Consider the following 17,957-nt stretch of genomic DNA (forward strand, 5'->3'; position numbering starts at 1 on the left):
ATTTGGTTAACTATTTAACTAACTATTTACAGTCTTATGGCTTGGGGTAGAAGCTGTTCAGGGTCCTGTTGGTTCCAGACTTGGTGCGTGGGTATCACTTGCCCGTGCGATAGCCGAGAGAACAGTCTACAGCAGGTGTCTGGAGTCTTTGACCATTTTTATGGCCTTCCTCTGACACCGCCTGGTATAAAGGTCCTGGATGGCAGACAGCTTGGCCCCAGTCACGTACTTACATGTATGGAACTAAACAAGACAGTTCAAACTGTTGGAAACAACCATTCTGAATGTATAAATCTTACCAACAATATTAAAGTAAGTCTCATCCAACTATAAGTTATTACAACAACAAAAAGTATACAAATACAAATATCACAAGTAGATGTCAACAGTTCAAAGCAGAGATGTAGATCTTACAACGAGCACAACACACATCTTCATGACAAAACCTCAACTTACAAATAGATGTCAACAGTTCAAAGCAGAGATGTAGATCTCACAACGAGCACAACACACATCTTCATGACAAAACCTCAACTTACAAATAGATGTCAACAGTTCAAAGCAGAGATGTAGATCTCACAACGAGCACAACACACATCTTCATGACAAAACCTCAACTTACAAATAGATGTCAACAGTTCAAAGCAGAGATGTAGATCTCACAACGAGCACAACACACATCTTCATGACAAAACCTCAACTTACAAATAGTTAACTCCACAAGAGTAAAATCGCACCTTGTCACAAATTGATAAAAAATAAATGTTTATTACAAATTGGTGGAAATTACAAATTGATCATCAATATGTAGGCTACTGTAGGCTATGATAGTAACAATGGCATATCGAGACCCACAATTTTGATGCGACGTTATGTGGTGTTTGTGTGTTTGCTGTGTGGTGTGCTGTGACGGTTTATAATGTGTCCCGTTAACAACATCGTATATAGCCGTTTACAGCCTACCATACTTTGGCCGAAATACACATTAGAGATACATATACGGTAAAATCCTCAACGAGAGCAAAACCTTTGCCCACCACGAACCACAGACGCGTGTTTCATGGTGAGCGCGCGCCTGAGTTCCTCCGCTAGATGAGATGGTCTCCATCGGGAGCGCGCACATGGAAAACTTCAAGAACTTCTCAAATCTCTGGAATTTCATCCGTCTCGTGTGGAGCGTGTTCTCAGACGCTCAAGAGCATTTCCAGGATATTTCAGTTCACTGCTCAGTCGTGTGCAAGAACTATGGACAGCACGGGGATTTTGTTTCTCACCCTTCTCCTCCTCTTGTCACAAAGTGAGTAGCCTTTTATTTTCTGAATTATCCCGAACGGATATTTTGTCTAAAAATATCATTTTTAAGGGAGTGAATGAACAATCATACCAACTATAGCCTTTATACATGACTAATGCAGGAGAGGAGTATTCAATAGGACCATACATGACTAATGTAGGAGAGGAGTATTCAATAGGACCATACATGACTAATGCAGGAGAGGAGTATTCAATAGGACCATACATGACTAATGTAGGAGAGGACTATTCAATAGGACCATACATGACTAATGTAGGAGAGTAGTATTCAATAGGACCATACATGACTAATGTAGGAGAGGAGTATTCAATAGGACCATACATGACTAATGCAGGAGAGGAGTATTCAATAGGACCATACATGACTAATGTAGGAGAGGAGTATTCAATAGGACCATACATGACTAATGCAGGAGAGGAGTATTCAATAGGACCATACATGACTAATGTAGGAGAGGAGTATTCAATAGGACCATACATGACTAATGCAGGAGAGGAGTATTCAATAGGACCATACATGACTAATGCAGGAGAGGAGTATTCAATAGGACCATACATGACTAATGCAGGAGAGGAGTATTCAATAGGACCATACATGACTAATGTAGGAGAGGAGTATTCAATAGGACCATACATGACTAATGCAGGAGAGTATTATTCAATAGGACCATACATGACTAATGTAGGAGAGGAGTATTCAATAGGACCATACATGACTAATGTAGGAGAGGAGTATTCAATAGGACCATACATGACTAATGTAGGAGAGGAGTATTCAATAGGACCATACATGACTAATGTAGGAGAGTAGTATTCAATAGGACCATACATGACTAATGCAGGAGAGGAGTATTCAATAGGACCATACATGACTAATGCAGGAGAGTAGTATTCAATAGGACCATACATGACTAATGTAGGAGAGTAGTATTCAATAGGACCATACATGACTAATGCAGGAGAGGAGTATTCAATAGGACCATACATGACTAATGTAGGAGAGTAGTATTCAATAGGACCATACATGACTAATGCAGGAGAGGAGTATTCAATAGGACCATACATGACTAATGCAGGAGAGGAGTATTCAATAGGACCATACATGACTAATGTAGGAGAGGAGTATTCAATAGGACCATACATGACTAATGTAGGAGAGGAGTATTCAATAGGACCATACATGACTAATGTAGGAGTTCCGGAGTTCTAAATTGAGCAGCTGCTGAAAAATGAGCTCCTGTATATATTGAGATTTAAATGTTTTTTTAGAGTGAAGTACATCGAAAAAATCAAGAGAAAACTGCAAGACTCAATAGAAGACAAAACAAGGAACAAACCAAAAAAGACAGGCTTTTGAAAAATTAACTATTTTTCATAAAATTGTACAGTTATCTTAGCTAGCTGAATTGCTAGCAGAATTGTTTACTTGTTGCTAAGCAGTTGCTAGGGAAGAAGCTAGCTAGCTTACAAAGAATAACAACAAAAATATCTAGTTAACAGAAGAAAGGAAGACAAAATAAGGACAAAAGAAGGACAGAAGAAAAAGGAAAAGAAAGAGGACAACAAAGTGAAACAGTCAGCACTTCTATTGCAACTTCGTATTTCGTCGTCCTAACGTAGTCTACACTGCTATCTGCCCAGCAGCTAGCCAGCTAGCAAACGTCCACCGTCTACCGAATAGCAGCACTGTAGAAACTATTACACTCAACTGAACGACTTGATTAGTGTAGTGTTAGCTAGCTACATAGTTGTCTTTGCTGTCTTCGTATCCAAGATAATTGTGTAGTTTAGAGCGTGTAGTCTTAGAGTGATTATCTTAATTTACCGAGGTTAGCTAGCCAGCTATTTGTCGTCCTTAACGTAGGAGACACTGCTAGCTAGCCAACAGCTAGCCAACGTCTACTGAATAGAACTTCCGCACTCAACAACCCGGTCGCATTCCGCTTCGCTCCACAGGTAGTATCACATTTTCATTTCATTTCATTACAACACAACGGTTTGATTTGTTTGATCGTAGCTAGCTACATAGCTAGCTACATAGCCGTCTGTGTATCAAAGATAATTGTGTAGTCTAGAGCGATTTTCTAGGTTAGCTAGCCAGCTATTGTCGTTCTTTTAACGCAACGTAACGTAATCAACACTGCTAGCTAGCCAGCTAGCCCCCGAATAGCAGCACTGTAGAAACTATTACACTCAACGGAACGACTTGATTAGTGTAGTGTCAACAACGTAGCCACTGCCAGCTAGCCTACAAAGTCAACAACGCAGCCACTGCCAGCTAGCCTACTTCAGCAGTACTGTATCATTTTAATCATTTTAGTCAATAAGATTCTTGCTACGTAAGCTTAACTTTCTGAACATTCGAGACGTGTAGTCCACTTGTCATTCCAATCTCCTTGCATTAGCGTAGCCTCTTCTGTAGCCTGTCAACTATGTGTCTGTCTATCCCTGTTATCTCCTCTCTGCACAGACCATACAAACGCTCCACACCGCGTGGCCGCGGCCACCCTAATCTGGTGGTCCCAGCGCGCACGACCCACGTGGAGTTCCAGGTCTCCGGTAGCCTCTGGAACTGCCGATCTGCGGCCAACAAGGCAGAGTTCATCTCAGCCTATGCCTCCCTCCAATCCCTCGACTGATACATGACTAATGTAGGAGAGGAGTATTCAATAGGACCATACATGACTAATGCAGGAGAGTAGTATTCAATAGGACCATACATGACTAATGCAGGAGAGGAGTATTCAATAGGGCCATACATGACTAATGCAGGAGAGTAGTATTCAATAGGACCATACATGACTAATGTAGGAGAGGAGTATTCAATAGGACCATACATGACTAATGTAGGAGAGGAGTATTCAATAGGACCATACATGACTAATGTAGGAGAGGAGTATTCAATAGGACCATACATGACTAATGTAGGAGAGGAGTATTCAATAAGACCATACATGACTAATGCAGGAGAGTAGTATTCAATAGGACCATACATGACTAATGCAGGAGAGTAGTATTCAATAGGACCATACATGACTAATGCAGGAGAGGAGTATTCAATAGGGCCATACATGACTAATGCAGGAGAGTAGTATTCAATAGGACCATACATGACTAATGTAGGAGAGGAGTATTCAATAGGACCATACATGACTAATGTAGGAGAGGAGTATTCAATAGGACCATACATGACTAATGTAGGAGAGGAGTATTCAATAGGACCATACATGACTAATGTAGGAGAGGAGTATTCAATAGGACCATACATGACTAATGTAGGAGAGGAGTATTCAATAGGACCATACATGACTAATGTAGGAGAGGAGTATTCAATAGGACCATACATGACTAATGTAGGAGAGGAGTATTCAATAGGACCATACATGACTAATGTAGGAGAGGAGTATTCAATAGGACCATACATGACTAATGTAGGAGAGGAGTATTCAATAGGACCATACATGACTAATGTAGGAGAGGAGTATTCAATAGGACCATACATTACATTAAACATCATACATTAAACATCATTTTTGTAGTATACCCATTATGCACTGCATCAGCGCCTCTCAAGCTGTGTGTGTGTGTGTGTGTGTATGCAGGCTATGTATGTATTGTAAGTTTCCGAGAACACTTTTGGTGAAGGTTTGGTGAAGTGGTTGTGTATGTAGTGTGTAATGTGTTTAGGGGCTGGGCGTGCGTTGGGATTGGGAGGACTGGTTCTGGGATCATACAGGTCTTTGGTTTACATTAAACCCTCTGATGCTGTTCAAGCCCAGAGACTTAGAGATCCAGAGATCCAGAGATCCAGAGGCTGATGAAAGACCAGACCACTAAGGGGCTTCAGGGCTCTGGAGAGCCAACCTCTCTGATGCCCAACGCAGGCAGGCTGATCTCCCTGTTTGATGTTGTCGATAGCACTACCATGACCATGCTTCTAGTTGAATCAATCAGAGAGAGAGAGAGAAAGTGTGTATAAACAAATCATCTGCCAGTTGATGTGTGTTCGTCTGTGTTGACATTTACATGTTGTTTCAGCAGTGTGTATTCATATGTTAGTGTGTGTGTGTGTTTAACTTTGCATTTAAGAAAGTTAGAAACATTGCTACTGTGTGTGTGTGTGTGTGTGTGTGTGTGTGTGTGTGTGTGTGTGTGTGTGTGTGTGTGTGTGTGTGTGTGTGTGTGTGTGTGTGTGTGTGTGTGTGTGTGTGTGTGTGTGTGTGTGTGTGTGTGTGTGTGTGTGTGTGTGAAGGTTAATCAGGTCTAGCAGTAGTCTGACAGGCTGTCATCAATCACCTCTATATCTCCTACACACTCCCTTCCTGCTAGTACCACCAGGCACCAGGTCATATACTGTACATTCTGAGGGTTTACTCTACCTCTACTCTCTCTCTCTCTCTGTGTTAACGCCGGGAGTCAGTATGAACATGTGTTAGTGAGTGTGTATAGTAGGTGTGTGAATGAGTGTTTCCAATGTGTGTGTGTGTCTTGCTGTTTGTCTGTGTCTGGCTTTGTGTCGGCTCTTTCGCAAACAAATATATTCTGAAGTACCCCCTCAGCCCAATCTGCACTGTGTGGCACAAATCTCAGCTGAATCAATGTTTAACTTTGCATTTAAGAAATTAGAAACACTGCTAATGTCGTGTCTTTGGCATCATTAATTTCACTAGGGTAGGGGGCAGCATTCTGAATTTTGGATGAAAAGCATGCCCAAATTAAACTGTCCGCTACTCAGTCCCAGAATATAGGATATGCATATAATTAGTAGATTTTGATAGAAAACACTCTAAAGTTTCCAGAACTGTTAAGAGAATGTCTGTGAGTATAACAGAACTGATATGGCAGGCGAAAACACCAGGAAAATCCAACCAGGATGTTCTATTATTTTGAAAGGCTGTTTTTCCATTGAAAGCCTATCCACCATACAAAGACTTAGGACCCAGTTCACGAGCTCTGTGGCTTCCTCTACACGTGGCCAGTCTTTAGGCATTGTTTCAGGCTTTTACTCTGAAAAATGAGGGAGATACAGCACTTTCAGTCAGTGACCAGTGGAAATTTCCATTCATCAGTCATGCGCCCTGATCGTGAAAGCGCCTTTCTTGTTTCTCCTTTCCTATTGACAAAGCTTTTGTCCGGTTGAAATATTATTGATTATATATGACAAAAACAACCGGAGGATGGATTTTAAACATCGTTTGGCATGTTTCTACTAAGTTTTATTGTACTTTTAAAAACTTGTTGTCCTGGAATTAGTGCACGCGCCTTCTGCATTCGGATTACTGGACAAAACGCTCAAACAAAAAGGATGTTTTTGCTCATAAAGAAGGACATTATCGAACAAAACAAACATTTATTGTCTAATATGGAGACCTGAGAGTTAGACCAGATGAAGATCATCAAAGGTATATGATTAATGTTAATGTCATTTCTGACTTTTGTGACACTCCTTGGCTGGAAAATGGCTGTATGCTTTTCTGTGGCTAGCTATCATAATCGCAAAGTGTGCTTTCGCCGTAAAGCGTTTTTGAAATCTGACACAACGGTTGCATTAAGGAGAAGTTTGTCTATATTTCCATGAAAACACTTGTATAGTTTATCAATATTTATAATGAGTATTTCTGTAATTTGATGTGGCTCTCTGCACTTTCACCGGATGTTTGTTTGAGACAATGCATTTCTGACCACAACGCGCCAATGTATACTCAGATTTTTGGATATAGGTATGAACTTTCCCAAACAAAACATACATGTATTGTGTAACACTCATAGGACATGAGTCCTATGAGTGTCATCTGATGAAGATCATCAAAGGTTAGTGATTAATTTTATCTATATTTATGCTTTTTGTGAATCCTTTCTTTGGCTGGAAAAATGGCTGTGATATTCTGTGAATAGGCACTCACCTAACATTATCGTTTGGTTTGCTTTCATTGTAAAGCCTTTTTGAAATCGAACACTGTGGCTGGATTTACAACAAGTGTATCTTTAAAATGGTGTAAAATACATGTATGTTTCAGGAATTTTCATTATGGGATTTCTGTTGTTGTGAATTTGGCGCCCTGCAGTTTCACTGGCTGTTGACGAGGTGGGACGCTACCGTCCCACGTACCCAAGAGAGTTTTTAAACCGAAGACTTATTTATCAAATAACTCTCTGTAATTATTATTACGCGATTAAACTGATTAATCATCTAACTGTAATTAACTAGGAAGTCGTGGCACCAAGGAAAATATTCAGATTATAAAGTTATAATTTTCCTAATATAACTTTCAGAAATAAATAATAAATATCTGATCAATTAGTCTTCGAATTAATGAATTATTCTTTACCTCATGTTAGTCTCATTCCAAACGTCGTAAATTGTTGGTTATCTGCACGAACCCAGTCTTCACTATGAGTCATCCATACATCAATTGTCTTAAATCATTTATTTACTAACTAAGTAATTCACAAAAATGCATAAACAAACAGTAGATAGTTAGAAGGAACATGAACATGAACGCTCACTCATTCGGGAATAATTGCAATCAATATACATATTTATGCTCTGTGTGTCGTCGGGATCTCTGTTGAAAAGTTTGTTTCTGTTGGAGTCTGTCCGCCCTCTCTCTGTCGTGGTTAGAATGGATAGTTCAGAATTACATTCATTCATGTCATTATAGAATAGATGTTTCGGCAGTTGTCGGTCTTCGCATTCAATGATACCGAATTCCTAGCTGCAGACTAGTAATTAATATCAAAGACTTGTTCTTATTATGTTGGTATCAATAGTCTAAGAGTTTAGCCACGTGGTATGGTTAAAAGATTCAGCCATCTACTCAAACCTTAGGGTTATGGTCTCCTCTCAAACCTTGGCCCTCTCGTTATTGAGGTAAGCTGGTCTCATCCTTAGTCCTCTCGTAATTGAGAGAAACATGGTCTGGTGACAGAAAACCCGGGTGAGGGTTTTATTCAGAAGAGCAGAAAAGGGCCTGTCCCAGGACGCAAGACCATAACTGTACTCATGGGCGGTCCTCTGATTTAGTTCAACTCCAAAGGGAATTCGAGTTTCCTTCATTAAACAGTCCAAATCACATGACACAATTTCACAAACAGTATCATCCTCACTCATTCATCTTATACAACAATTAGATTTAAGCCTCATATCTGAGGCTATTGTATAAACAACGTTATGGTAATGAGGCTCTATTGCCTCCCATGAGTTTCACAAAATTGTGCCAAACGGACCAGTTCGTAGCTGGATTCTTCACCAATCTTTTATACCTTCTCCAGAACATAAATGTTGTTCAGATCCCAAGTTCTGTGAGGTGGAAGAAATTCCTTTGTTCTCTCTATGAAAACTCACTCTCTCTTTATACTGTGGCCATGAGGAGATAATCTCCTCCAGGAATTTACGACCTCTCTGACAACAGCAGCCTGGTTGTAGGAGACAGAGAGATGGTGGGGATGGTGCCTGGTGTACCCAAAGAGGGCAACGTCATGACACTACAAATAGTTAACATTCAGTGCTGCTGTGCGTACTATTTACTTGTAAATCATCTCTCTCTCTCTCTCTCTCTCTCTCTCTCTCTCTCTCTCTCCCTCAGGTCCTGCCTCCCTCTCTTTGACAGTGAGCACCAGTGAGGCCAAAATGGAGGTCCACGAGAACACAGGTAAGAGAGGAGGAGAAGGGATGAATTGTGACAGTTGATGAGCTGTTTCTGCACATCTCTCTCTTTCTCTCTCAGATGCTGTGCTGTCCTGTCAGTTCAAGACAGAGAAGGAGACTAACCCTCGTATTGAGTGGAAGAAGAAAGGGAAGGACATCCACTTTGTTTATTTCGATGGAAAATTCACCGGTGACTAGACCTCATTCCCCCTACATCTCTACCCCTCTCCTCATGTTTCTTATTTTTCTCATCTCTCTACAACCCTTTGGTCCTTGTGGTATTCCAGGATCCTTTGCAGGTCGGGCCAAGATCGAGGGCGCAACGGTGACACTGCATGCCGTTACACAGAAGGACTCTGGGTTGTACCGCTGTGAGGTCAGCGCACCAGCAGATCACACAAATCTAGGAGAGGTCAATGTCACCCTCAACGTACTGGGTGAGCTGCTGTGTGCGTGTGTTAGTAACAATGTCATCCACCCACCCTGTGCCTTTACATTTGAGTAATTTAACACACATTTAATACAGAGCAACTTACAGAAGTGAGTGCAAATATTTTCACACTTGTATTATTATGGTACTGTTCCCGTGTTGGACTGGAACCCACAACCCTGGCGTTGCAAGCACCATGCTCTACTAACTGAGACACACAGTTGTCTTGTGTGTTGTCAAATCAAATCAAATCAATCACATACACATATTTAGCAAATGTTATTAAGGTGTAGCTAAATGCTAAATGTGTTCCTAGCTCCAACGGTGCAGTAGTATCTAACAATTCACAACAAAACACACAAATATAAAAGTTCAAGAATGGAATTAAGAAATAAGATGGCACAATGTTGGACTGGCATTGACTAAAATACAGTATATACATATGAAATGAGTAAAATAGTGTGTAAACATTACTAAAGTGACTATTACAGTCACAGAGAGAGGAAAGAGGTGAGGACAGAGAGGAGAGAGGGGCGAGGACAGAGATAGGAGGTGAGGACAGATAGGAGGTGAGATAGGAGGTGAGATAGGAGGTGAGGAGCTGAGGACAGAGATAGGAGGTGAGGACAGGGTGAGGAGGTGAGGACAGAGAGGAGTGAGGAGTGAGGACAGAGATAGGAGGTGAGGACATAGAGGAGAGAGGGGTGAGGACAGAGAGGAGAGAAGGGTGAGGACAGAGATAGGAGGTGAGGACCGAGATAGGAGGTGAGGACAGGGTGAGGAGGTGAGGACAGAGAGGAGTGAGGAGTGAGGACAGAGAGGATAGATGGAGTGAGGACAGAGGGAGGATAGACAGAGTGAGTACAGAGGGAGGAGAGACGGAGTGAGGACAGAGGGAGGAGAGACAGAGTCAGGTCAAAGGGAGGACAGAGGGAAGAGAAATGGAGTGAGGACAGAGGGAGGAGAGACAGGGTGATGACAGATGGAGGAGAGATGGAGTGAGGACAGAGGGGGGAAAGATGGAGTGAGGACAGAGGGAGGAGAGAGAGTGAGGACAGAGAAAGGAGAGACGGAGTGAGGACAGAGGGAGGAGAGACGGAGTGAGGACAGAGGGAGGAGAGACGGAGTGAGGACAGAGGGAGGAGAGACGGAGTGAGGACAGAGGGAGGAAAGACGGAGTGAGGACAGAGGGAGGAGAGATGGAGTGAGGACAGAGGGAGGACAAAGGGAGGAGAGATGGAGTGAGGACAGAGGGAGGAGAGACGGAGTGAGGACAGAGGGAGGAGAGACAGAGTGAGGACAAAGGGAGGACAGAGGGAGGAGAAACGGAGTGAGGACATAGGGAGGAGAGACAGGGTGATGACAGAGGGAGGAGAGACAGGGTGATGACAGAGGGAGGTGAGACAGGGTGATGACAGAGGGAGGAGAGACGGAGTGAGGACAAAGGGAGGACAGACGGAGGAGAAACGGAGTGAGGACATAGGAAGGAGAGACAGGGTGATGACAGAGGGAGGAGAGACAGGTTGATGACAGAGGATGGAGATGGAGGAGAGACAGGGTGAGGACAGAGGGAGGAGAGACAGGGTGATGACAGAGTGAGGACAGAGGGAGGAGAGACAGGGTGATGACAGAGGGAGGAGAGACGGACTGAGGACAGAGGGAGGAGAGACAGGGTGAGGACAGAGGGAGGACAGAGGAAGGAGAGACAGGGTGAGGACAGAGGGAGGAGAGACAGGGTGATGACAGAGTGAGGACAGAGGGAGGAGAGACAGGGTAATGACAGAGTGAGGACAGAGGGAGGAGAGACAGGGTGATGACAGAGGGAGGAGAGACGGACTGAGGACAGAGGGAGGATAGACAGAGTGATGACAGAGGGAGGGTGTATAGTGTGATGTAACGTCATTAACATGCCTTTGATCAGGCATCTGAAGCACCTCCATTACGTGTTACTCACAGAGTGTACATGTGTGTGTGCCTGCGTGTAAATGCGTGTGTGTGTTGGCAATCCTGTCCTCCTCCCCCAGTGCCCCCCCACACCCCGTTCTGTGAGGTGCCCAGCTCAGTGCTGTCTGGGGCAGGTGTAGAGCTCCACTGTAAGGACAAACTCAGTGTGCCCCCGCCTACCTTCCTCTGGTACAAAGACAACAAGGCCCTGAGCGCCACACACACCCCTAACATCGTCTATAGCATGGACACTGACACGGGAACACTGGTGAGTAACACGAAATGGAGGTGCTTTCGATGCCTGATCAAAGGCATGTTAATGACGTTACGTCACACTATACACCCTCCCTCTCTCATCACCCTGTCTCTCCTCCCTCTGTCATCACCCTGTCTCTCCTCCCTCTGTCATCACTCTGTCTCTCCTCCCTCTGTCCTCACTCCGTCTCTCCTCCCTCTGTCATCACCCTGTCCCTCCTCCCTCTGTCCTCCCTCTATCCTCACCCTGTCTCTCCCCCCTCTGTCCTCACCCTGTCTCTCCTCCCTCTGTCCTCACTCCATCTCTCCTCTCTCTGTCCACTCTCCGTCTCTCCTCCCTCTGTCTTCACTCCGTCTCTCCTCCCTCTGTCCTCACTCCATCTCTCCTCCCTCTGTCCCCTCTCCGTCTCTCCTCCCTCTGTCCTCACTCCGTCTCTCCTCCCTCTGTCCTCACTCCATTACTCCTCCCTCTGTCCTCACCCTGTCTCTCCTCCCTCTGTCATCACCCTGTCCCTCCTCCCTCTGTCCTCCCTCTATCCTCACCCTGTCTCTCCCCCTCTGTCCTCACCCTGTCTCTCCTCCCTCTGTCCTCACTCCATCTCTACTCTCTCTGTCCCTCTCCGTCTCTCCTCCCTATATCCTCACTCCGTCTCTCCTCCCTCTGTCCTCACTCCATCTCTCCTTTCTCTGTCCCCTCTCCGTCTCTCCTCCCTCTGTCCTCACTCCATCTCTCCTCTCTCTGTCCACTCTCCGTCTCTCCTCCCTCTGTCTTCACTCCGTCTCTCCTCCCTCTGTCCTCACTCCATCTCTCCTCCCTCTGTCCCCTCTCCGTCTCTCCTCCCTCTGTCCTCACTCCGTCTCTCCTCCCTCTGTCCTCACTCCATTACTCCTCCCTCTGTCCTCACTCTGTCTCTCCTCCCTCTGTCATCACCCTGTCTCTCCTCCATCTGTCCTCCCTCTGTCCTCACCCTGTCCCTCCTCCCTCTATCCTCACCCTGTCTCTCCCCCCTCTGTCCTCACCCTGTCTCTCCTCACTCTGTTCTCACCCTGTCTCTCCTCCCTTTGTCATCACCCTGTCTCTCCGCCCTTTCCTCCCTCTGTCATCACCCTGTCTCTCCTCTCTCTGTCATCACTCCGTCTCTCCTCCCTCTGTCATCACCCTGTCTCTCCTCCCTCTGTCATCACCCTGTCTCTCCTCTCTCTGTCATCACTCCGTCTCTCCTCCCTCTGTCATCACCCTGTCTCTCCTCTCTCTGTCATCACCCCGTCTCTCCTCCCTCTGTCATCACCCCGTCTCTCCTCCCTCTGTCCTCACCCTGTCTCTCCTCTCTCTGTCATCACTCCGTCTCTCCTCCCTCTGTCATCACCCTGTCTCTCCTCTCTCTGTCATCACCCCGTCTCTCCTCTCTCTGTCATCACCCCATCTCTCTCCTCTGTCCTCACCCCGTCTCTCCTCCCTCTGTCCTCACCCCGTCTCTCCTCCCTCTGTCCTTACCCCCTCTCTTCTCTCTCTGTCCTCACCACCTCACTACTCTGTCTGTCCTCACCACCTCACTACTCTGTCTGTCCTCGCTTCCTCTCTTCTCTATCTGTCCTCACCCCCTCTCTCCTCTCTCTGTGTGTCTCTGGAGCAGAAGATTAAGAGTGTGTCCAAGGCCGACTCAGGCCAATACCGCTGTGAAGTCTCCAATCGCGTGGGGGCGTCCAAAAGCTCTGTGGCCCATCACATGAAGGTCATAGAATGTACGTACAATCCAGTGTGTCTGTGTGTGTGTCTGTGTGTGTGTCTGTGTGTGTGTGTGTCTGTGTGTGTGTGTGTGTGTCTGTGTGTGTGTGTGTCTGTGTGTGTGTCTGTGTGTGTCTGTGTGTGTGTCTGTGTGTGTGTCTGTGTGTGTCTGTGTGTGTGTGTCTGTGTGTGTGTGTGTCTGTGTGTGTGTCTGTGTGTGTCTGTGTGTGTGTCTGTGTGTGTCTGTGTGTGTGTCTGTGTGTGTGTTTGTGTGTGTGTCTGTGTGCGTGTCTGTGTGTGTGTGTGTGTGTGTGTCTGTGTGTGTCTGTGTGTGTGTGTGTGTGTGTCTGTGTGTGTGTGTGTGTCTGTGTGTGTGTCTGTGTGTGTCTGTGTGTGTGTCTGTGTGTGTGTGTCTGTGTGTGTGTCTGTGTGTGTGTCTGTGTGTGTGTCTGTGTGTGTGTCTGTGTGTGTGTCTGTGTCTGTGTGTGTGTGTCTGTGTGTGTGTCTGTGTGTGTCTGTGTGTGTCTGTGTGTGTGTCTGTGTGTGTGTCTGTGTGTGTGTGTCTGTGTGTGTGTCTGTGTGTGTGTCTGTGTGTGTCTGTGTGTGTGTCTGTGTGTGTGTGTGTGTGTGTGTGTGTGTGTCTGTGTGTGTGTGTCTGTGTGTGTGTGTCTGTGTGTGTGTGTCTGTGTGTGTGTCTGTGTGTGTGTGTGTCTGTGTGTGTGTGTGTCTGTGTGTGTGTGTGTCTGTGTGTGTGTGTCTGTGTGTGTGTGTCTGTGTGTGTGTCTGTGTGTGCTCTAGAATGTTTGTGGGTTTGTGGAAATTGGAACACTTTCTGTCTTTTCTTCCTCATCTCTTCTCTCCAATCATTCTTCATCCTTCATCCTTCTCCAATCATCCTTCATCCTCCAATCATCCTTCATCCTTCTCCAATCATCCTTCATCCTCCAATCATCCTTCATCCTTCTCCAATCATCCTTCATCCTCCAATCATCCTTCATCCTTCTCCAATCATCCTTCATCCTTTCCCAATCATCCTTCATCCTTCTCCAATCATCCTTCATCCTTTTCCAATCATCCTTCATCCTTCTCCAATCATCCTTCATCCTTTTCCAATCATCCTTCATCCTTCTCCAATCATCCTTCATCCTTCTCCAATCATCCTTCATCCTTATCTTTTCTGCCTCTCTCTGTTCTCTCTTGGCTCCCGTCCCCTCTGCCGGGTAGGAGCATTGGTCCAGTAACCGAAAGGTTGCTGGATCGAATCCTCGATCTGACAAGGTAAAAATCTTCCGTTCTGCACCTGAGCAAGTCAGTTAACCCATTGTTCCCCAGGTGCCGATGACGTGGATGTCGATTAAGGCAGCCCCCCCACACCTCTCTGATTCAGAGGGGTTGGGTTAAACACAGAAGACACATTTAATTTGAAGGCATTCAGTTGTACAACTGACTAGGTATCCCCCTTTCCCCCTTCTTCATCCCTTTCTCCCTCTGTCCCCCCTCCTTCAGATCCGTTGAGCATGACGACACTGATAGCCGGAGCTGTAGGCCTCTTCCTGCTCATCCTCATATGCTGCCTGGATGTGTGTCTCCCATTGACAGGGCTGCTGCAAAAAGGGTGAGTACATCACCACACAGACTATATGTGCTTGTGGCCGACTGATACAATTAAGCAATAAGGCACGAGGGGGTGTGGCATATGGCCAATATGCCACGGCTAAGGGATGTTCTTACGCCCAACACAACGCGGAGTGCCTGGATACAGCCTTTAGCCGTGGTATAATGGCCATATACCACAAACCCCCGAGGTGCCTTATTGTTATTATAAACTGGATACCAATGTAATTAAAGCAGTAAAAATAAGTGTTTAGTTATACTCGTGGTATACGGTCTGATATACCACTGCTGTCAGCCAATCAACATTCAGGGCTCAGACCACCCAGTTTACAATGAAAAATATTTTCTAATTGTCCTGTTCCTCTTGTTTCTTCATGCTTGCCAAGAGGAGCAGGAAGGAAGCAGGTCAGTATTTCAGACAACCATTCTGTCAGCTTCTTATTGTGTTGCTGATGTGTTTGCATGTTATAGTTACACGTGCAATCATATGTTCAATCCTATATATATGTGTGTATGTTGTGTGAAACTGTACCTCTTGCACATGTAACTATAACATGCAAAGGAGAGGAACAGGACAATTAGATATATATATACAGTGGGGCAAAAAAGTATGTAGTCAGCCACCAATTGTGCAAGTTCTCCCACTTAAAAAGATGAGTGAGGCCTGTAATTGTCATCATAGGTACACTTCAACTATGACAGACAAAATGAGAAACAAAATCCAGAAAATCACATTGTAGGATTTTTTATGAATTTATTTGCAAATTTTGGTGGAAAATAAGTTTTTGGTCACCTACAAACAAGCAAGATTTCTGGCTCTCACAGACCTGTAACTTCTTTTTTAAGAGGCTCCTCTGTCTTCCACTCGTTACCTGTATTAATGGCACTTTTTTGCCTCACTGTATATATACACAGTTGAAGCAGGAAGTTTACATACACTTAGGTTGGAGTCATTAAAACAAATTTTTCAACCACTCCACAAATGTCTTGTTAATAAACTATAGTTTTGGCAAGTTGGTTAGGACATCTACTTTGTGCATGACACAAGTAATTTTTCCAACAATTGTTTACAGACAGATTATTTCACTTATAATTCACTGTATCACAATTCCAGTGGGTCAGAAGTTTACAAACACTAAGTTGACTGTTCCTTTAAACAGCTTCGAAAATAAATAAAAAGGATGTCATGGCTTTAGAAGCTTCTGATAGGCTAATTGACATAATTTGAGTCAATTGGAGGTGTACCTGTGGATGTATTTCAAGGTCTACCTTCAAACTCAATGCCTCTTTGCTTCACATCCTGGGAAAACCAAAAGAAATCAGCCAAGACCTCAGAAAAATAATTGTAGACCTCCACAAGTCTGGCTCATCCTTGGGAGTGTAAACACCATGGGACCATGTATCCGTCATACCGCTCAGGAAGGAGGCGTATTCTGTCTCCTAGAGATGAACGTACTTTGGTGCGAAAAGTGCTATATCAATCCCAGAACAACAGCAAAGGACCTTGTGAAGATGCTGGAGGAAACATGTACAAAAGTATCTATATCCACTGTAAAACGAGTCCTATATCGATATAACCTGAAAGGCCGCTCAGCAAGGACGAAGTCACTGCTCCAAAATCGCCATAAAAAAGCCAGACTATGGTTTGCAACTGCACATGGGGACAAAGATCGTACTTTTTGGAGAAATGTCCTCTGGTCTGATGAAAAAAAAATACAACTGTTTGGCCAAAATGACCATCGTTATGTTTGGAGGAAAAGGGGGGAGGCATGCAATCTGAAGAACACGATCCCAACCGTGAAGCACGGGGGTGGCAGCATCATGTTGTGTGGGTGCTTTACTGCAGGAGGGACTGGTGCACTTCACAAAATAGAGGACATCATGAGGAGGAAAGTGATGTGGATATATTGAAGCAACATCTCAAGACATCAGTCAGGAAGTTAAAGCTTGGTCGCAAATGGGTCTTCCAAATGGACAATGACCCCAAGCATACTTCCAAAGTTGTGACAAAATGGCTTAAGGACAACAAAGTCAAGGTATTGGAGTGGCCATCACAAAGCCCTGACCTCAATCCTGTAGAAAATTTGTGGGCAGAACTGAAAAAGCCGGTGCGAGCAAGGAGGCCTACAAACCTGACTCAGTTACACCAGCTCTGTCAGGGAATGGGCCAACATTCACCCAACTTATTGTGGGAAGCTTGTGGAAGGCTACCTGAAATGTTTGACCCAAGTTAAACAATTCAAAGGTAATGCTACCAAATACTAATTGAGTGTATGTACACTTCTGACCCACTGGGAATGTGATGAAAGAAATAAAAGCTGAAATTAATAATTATCTCTACTATTATTCTGACGTTTCACATTCTTAAAATAAAGTGGTGATACTAACTGACCTAAGACAGGCACATTTTAGTAGGAATAAATGTCAGGAATTGTGAAAAACTGAATTTAAATGTATTTGGTTAAGGTGTATGTAAACGTCCGACTTCAACTGTATATGGTACTTTAATTGGGCTCCCGAGTGGCGCAGCGGTCTAAGGCACTGCATCTCAGTGCTAGAGGCGTCACCACAGACACCCTGGTTCAATCCCAGGCCCTATCGCAACCGGCTGTGATTTGGAGTCCCATAGAGCGGCGCACAATTGGCCCTGGTTTGGCCGGTGTAGGTTGTCATTGTAAATTAGAATTTGCTCTTAACTGACTGGCCCAGTTAAGTAAAGGGGAAAAAAGGACAGGCTTGTGGTAATGGTTGGAGCAGAACTAGTGAAATGGTATCAAATACGTGAGACATAGCTTTCCATGTGTTTGATGCCGTTCCAGCTATTATTATGAGTTGTCCTCCCCTCAGTAGCCTCCACTGATATACATGGCTGAGACTCTCAATGTCATAACTCTTCTTAACAGACAAATACATTCATTCATTGTGGTGTGTGTGTGTGTGTGTTTTTCTGTTGCACCAACTTCTACAGTCCACCTCCTCCCCCCACCAGAAACGTGAGTGTGTTGCCATTCCCAGTTGTTGTTGAT

General features: G+C 44.6%; 1 protein-coding gene across 2 annotated transcripts in view; it reads left to right on the forward strand.

Annotated features, from left to right (window-relative positions):
* The first annotated feature begins 1,128 nt into the window (after window positions 1-1,128).
* The window catches only part of LOC118366593 (junctional adhesion molecule 2A-like), a 32,817-nt gene continuing 15,988 nt past the window's right edge, over window positions 1,129-17,957 (forward strand). Inside the window, exons 1-8 of one of the 2 annotated variants that reach the window (XM_052493163.1) lie at window positions 1,129-1,297; window positions 8,901-8,966; window positions 9,042-9,152; window positions 9,250-9,399; window positions 11,417-11,604; window positions 13,226-13,334; window positions 14,824-14,932; window positions 17,900-17,924. In XM_052493163.1, the coding sequence (XP_052349123.1) occupies window positions 1,246-1,297; window positions 8,901-8,966; window positions 9,042-9,152; window positions 9,250-9,399; window positions 11,417-11,604; window positions 13,226-13,334; window positions 14,824-14,932; window positions 17,900-17,924 (810 nt within the window). In that variant the 5' untranslated portion in view covers window positions 1,129-1,245. The remainder of the gene's footprint in view (window positions 1,298-8,900; window positions 8,967-9,041; window positions 9,153-9,249; window positions 9,400-11,416; window positions 11,605-13,225; window positions 13,335-14,823; window positions 14,933-17,899; window positions 17,925-17,957) is intronic. The other variant, XM_052493162.1, reaches the window with a different exon arrangement.

The sequence above is a fragment of the Oncorhynchus keta genome, chromosome 34, assembly GCF_023373465.1.
Source record: "Oncorhynchus keta strain PuntledgeMale-10-30-2019 chromosome 34, Oket_V2, whole genome shotgun sequence".
Classification (NCBI taxonomy): Eukaryota; Metazoa; Chordata; class Actinopteri; order Salmoniformes; family Salmonidae; genus Oncorhynchus; species Oncorhynchus keta.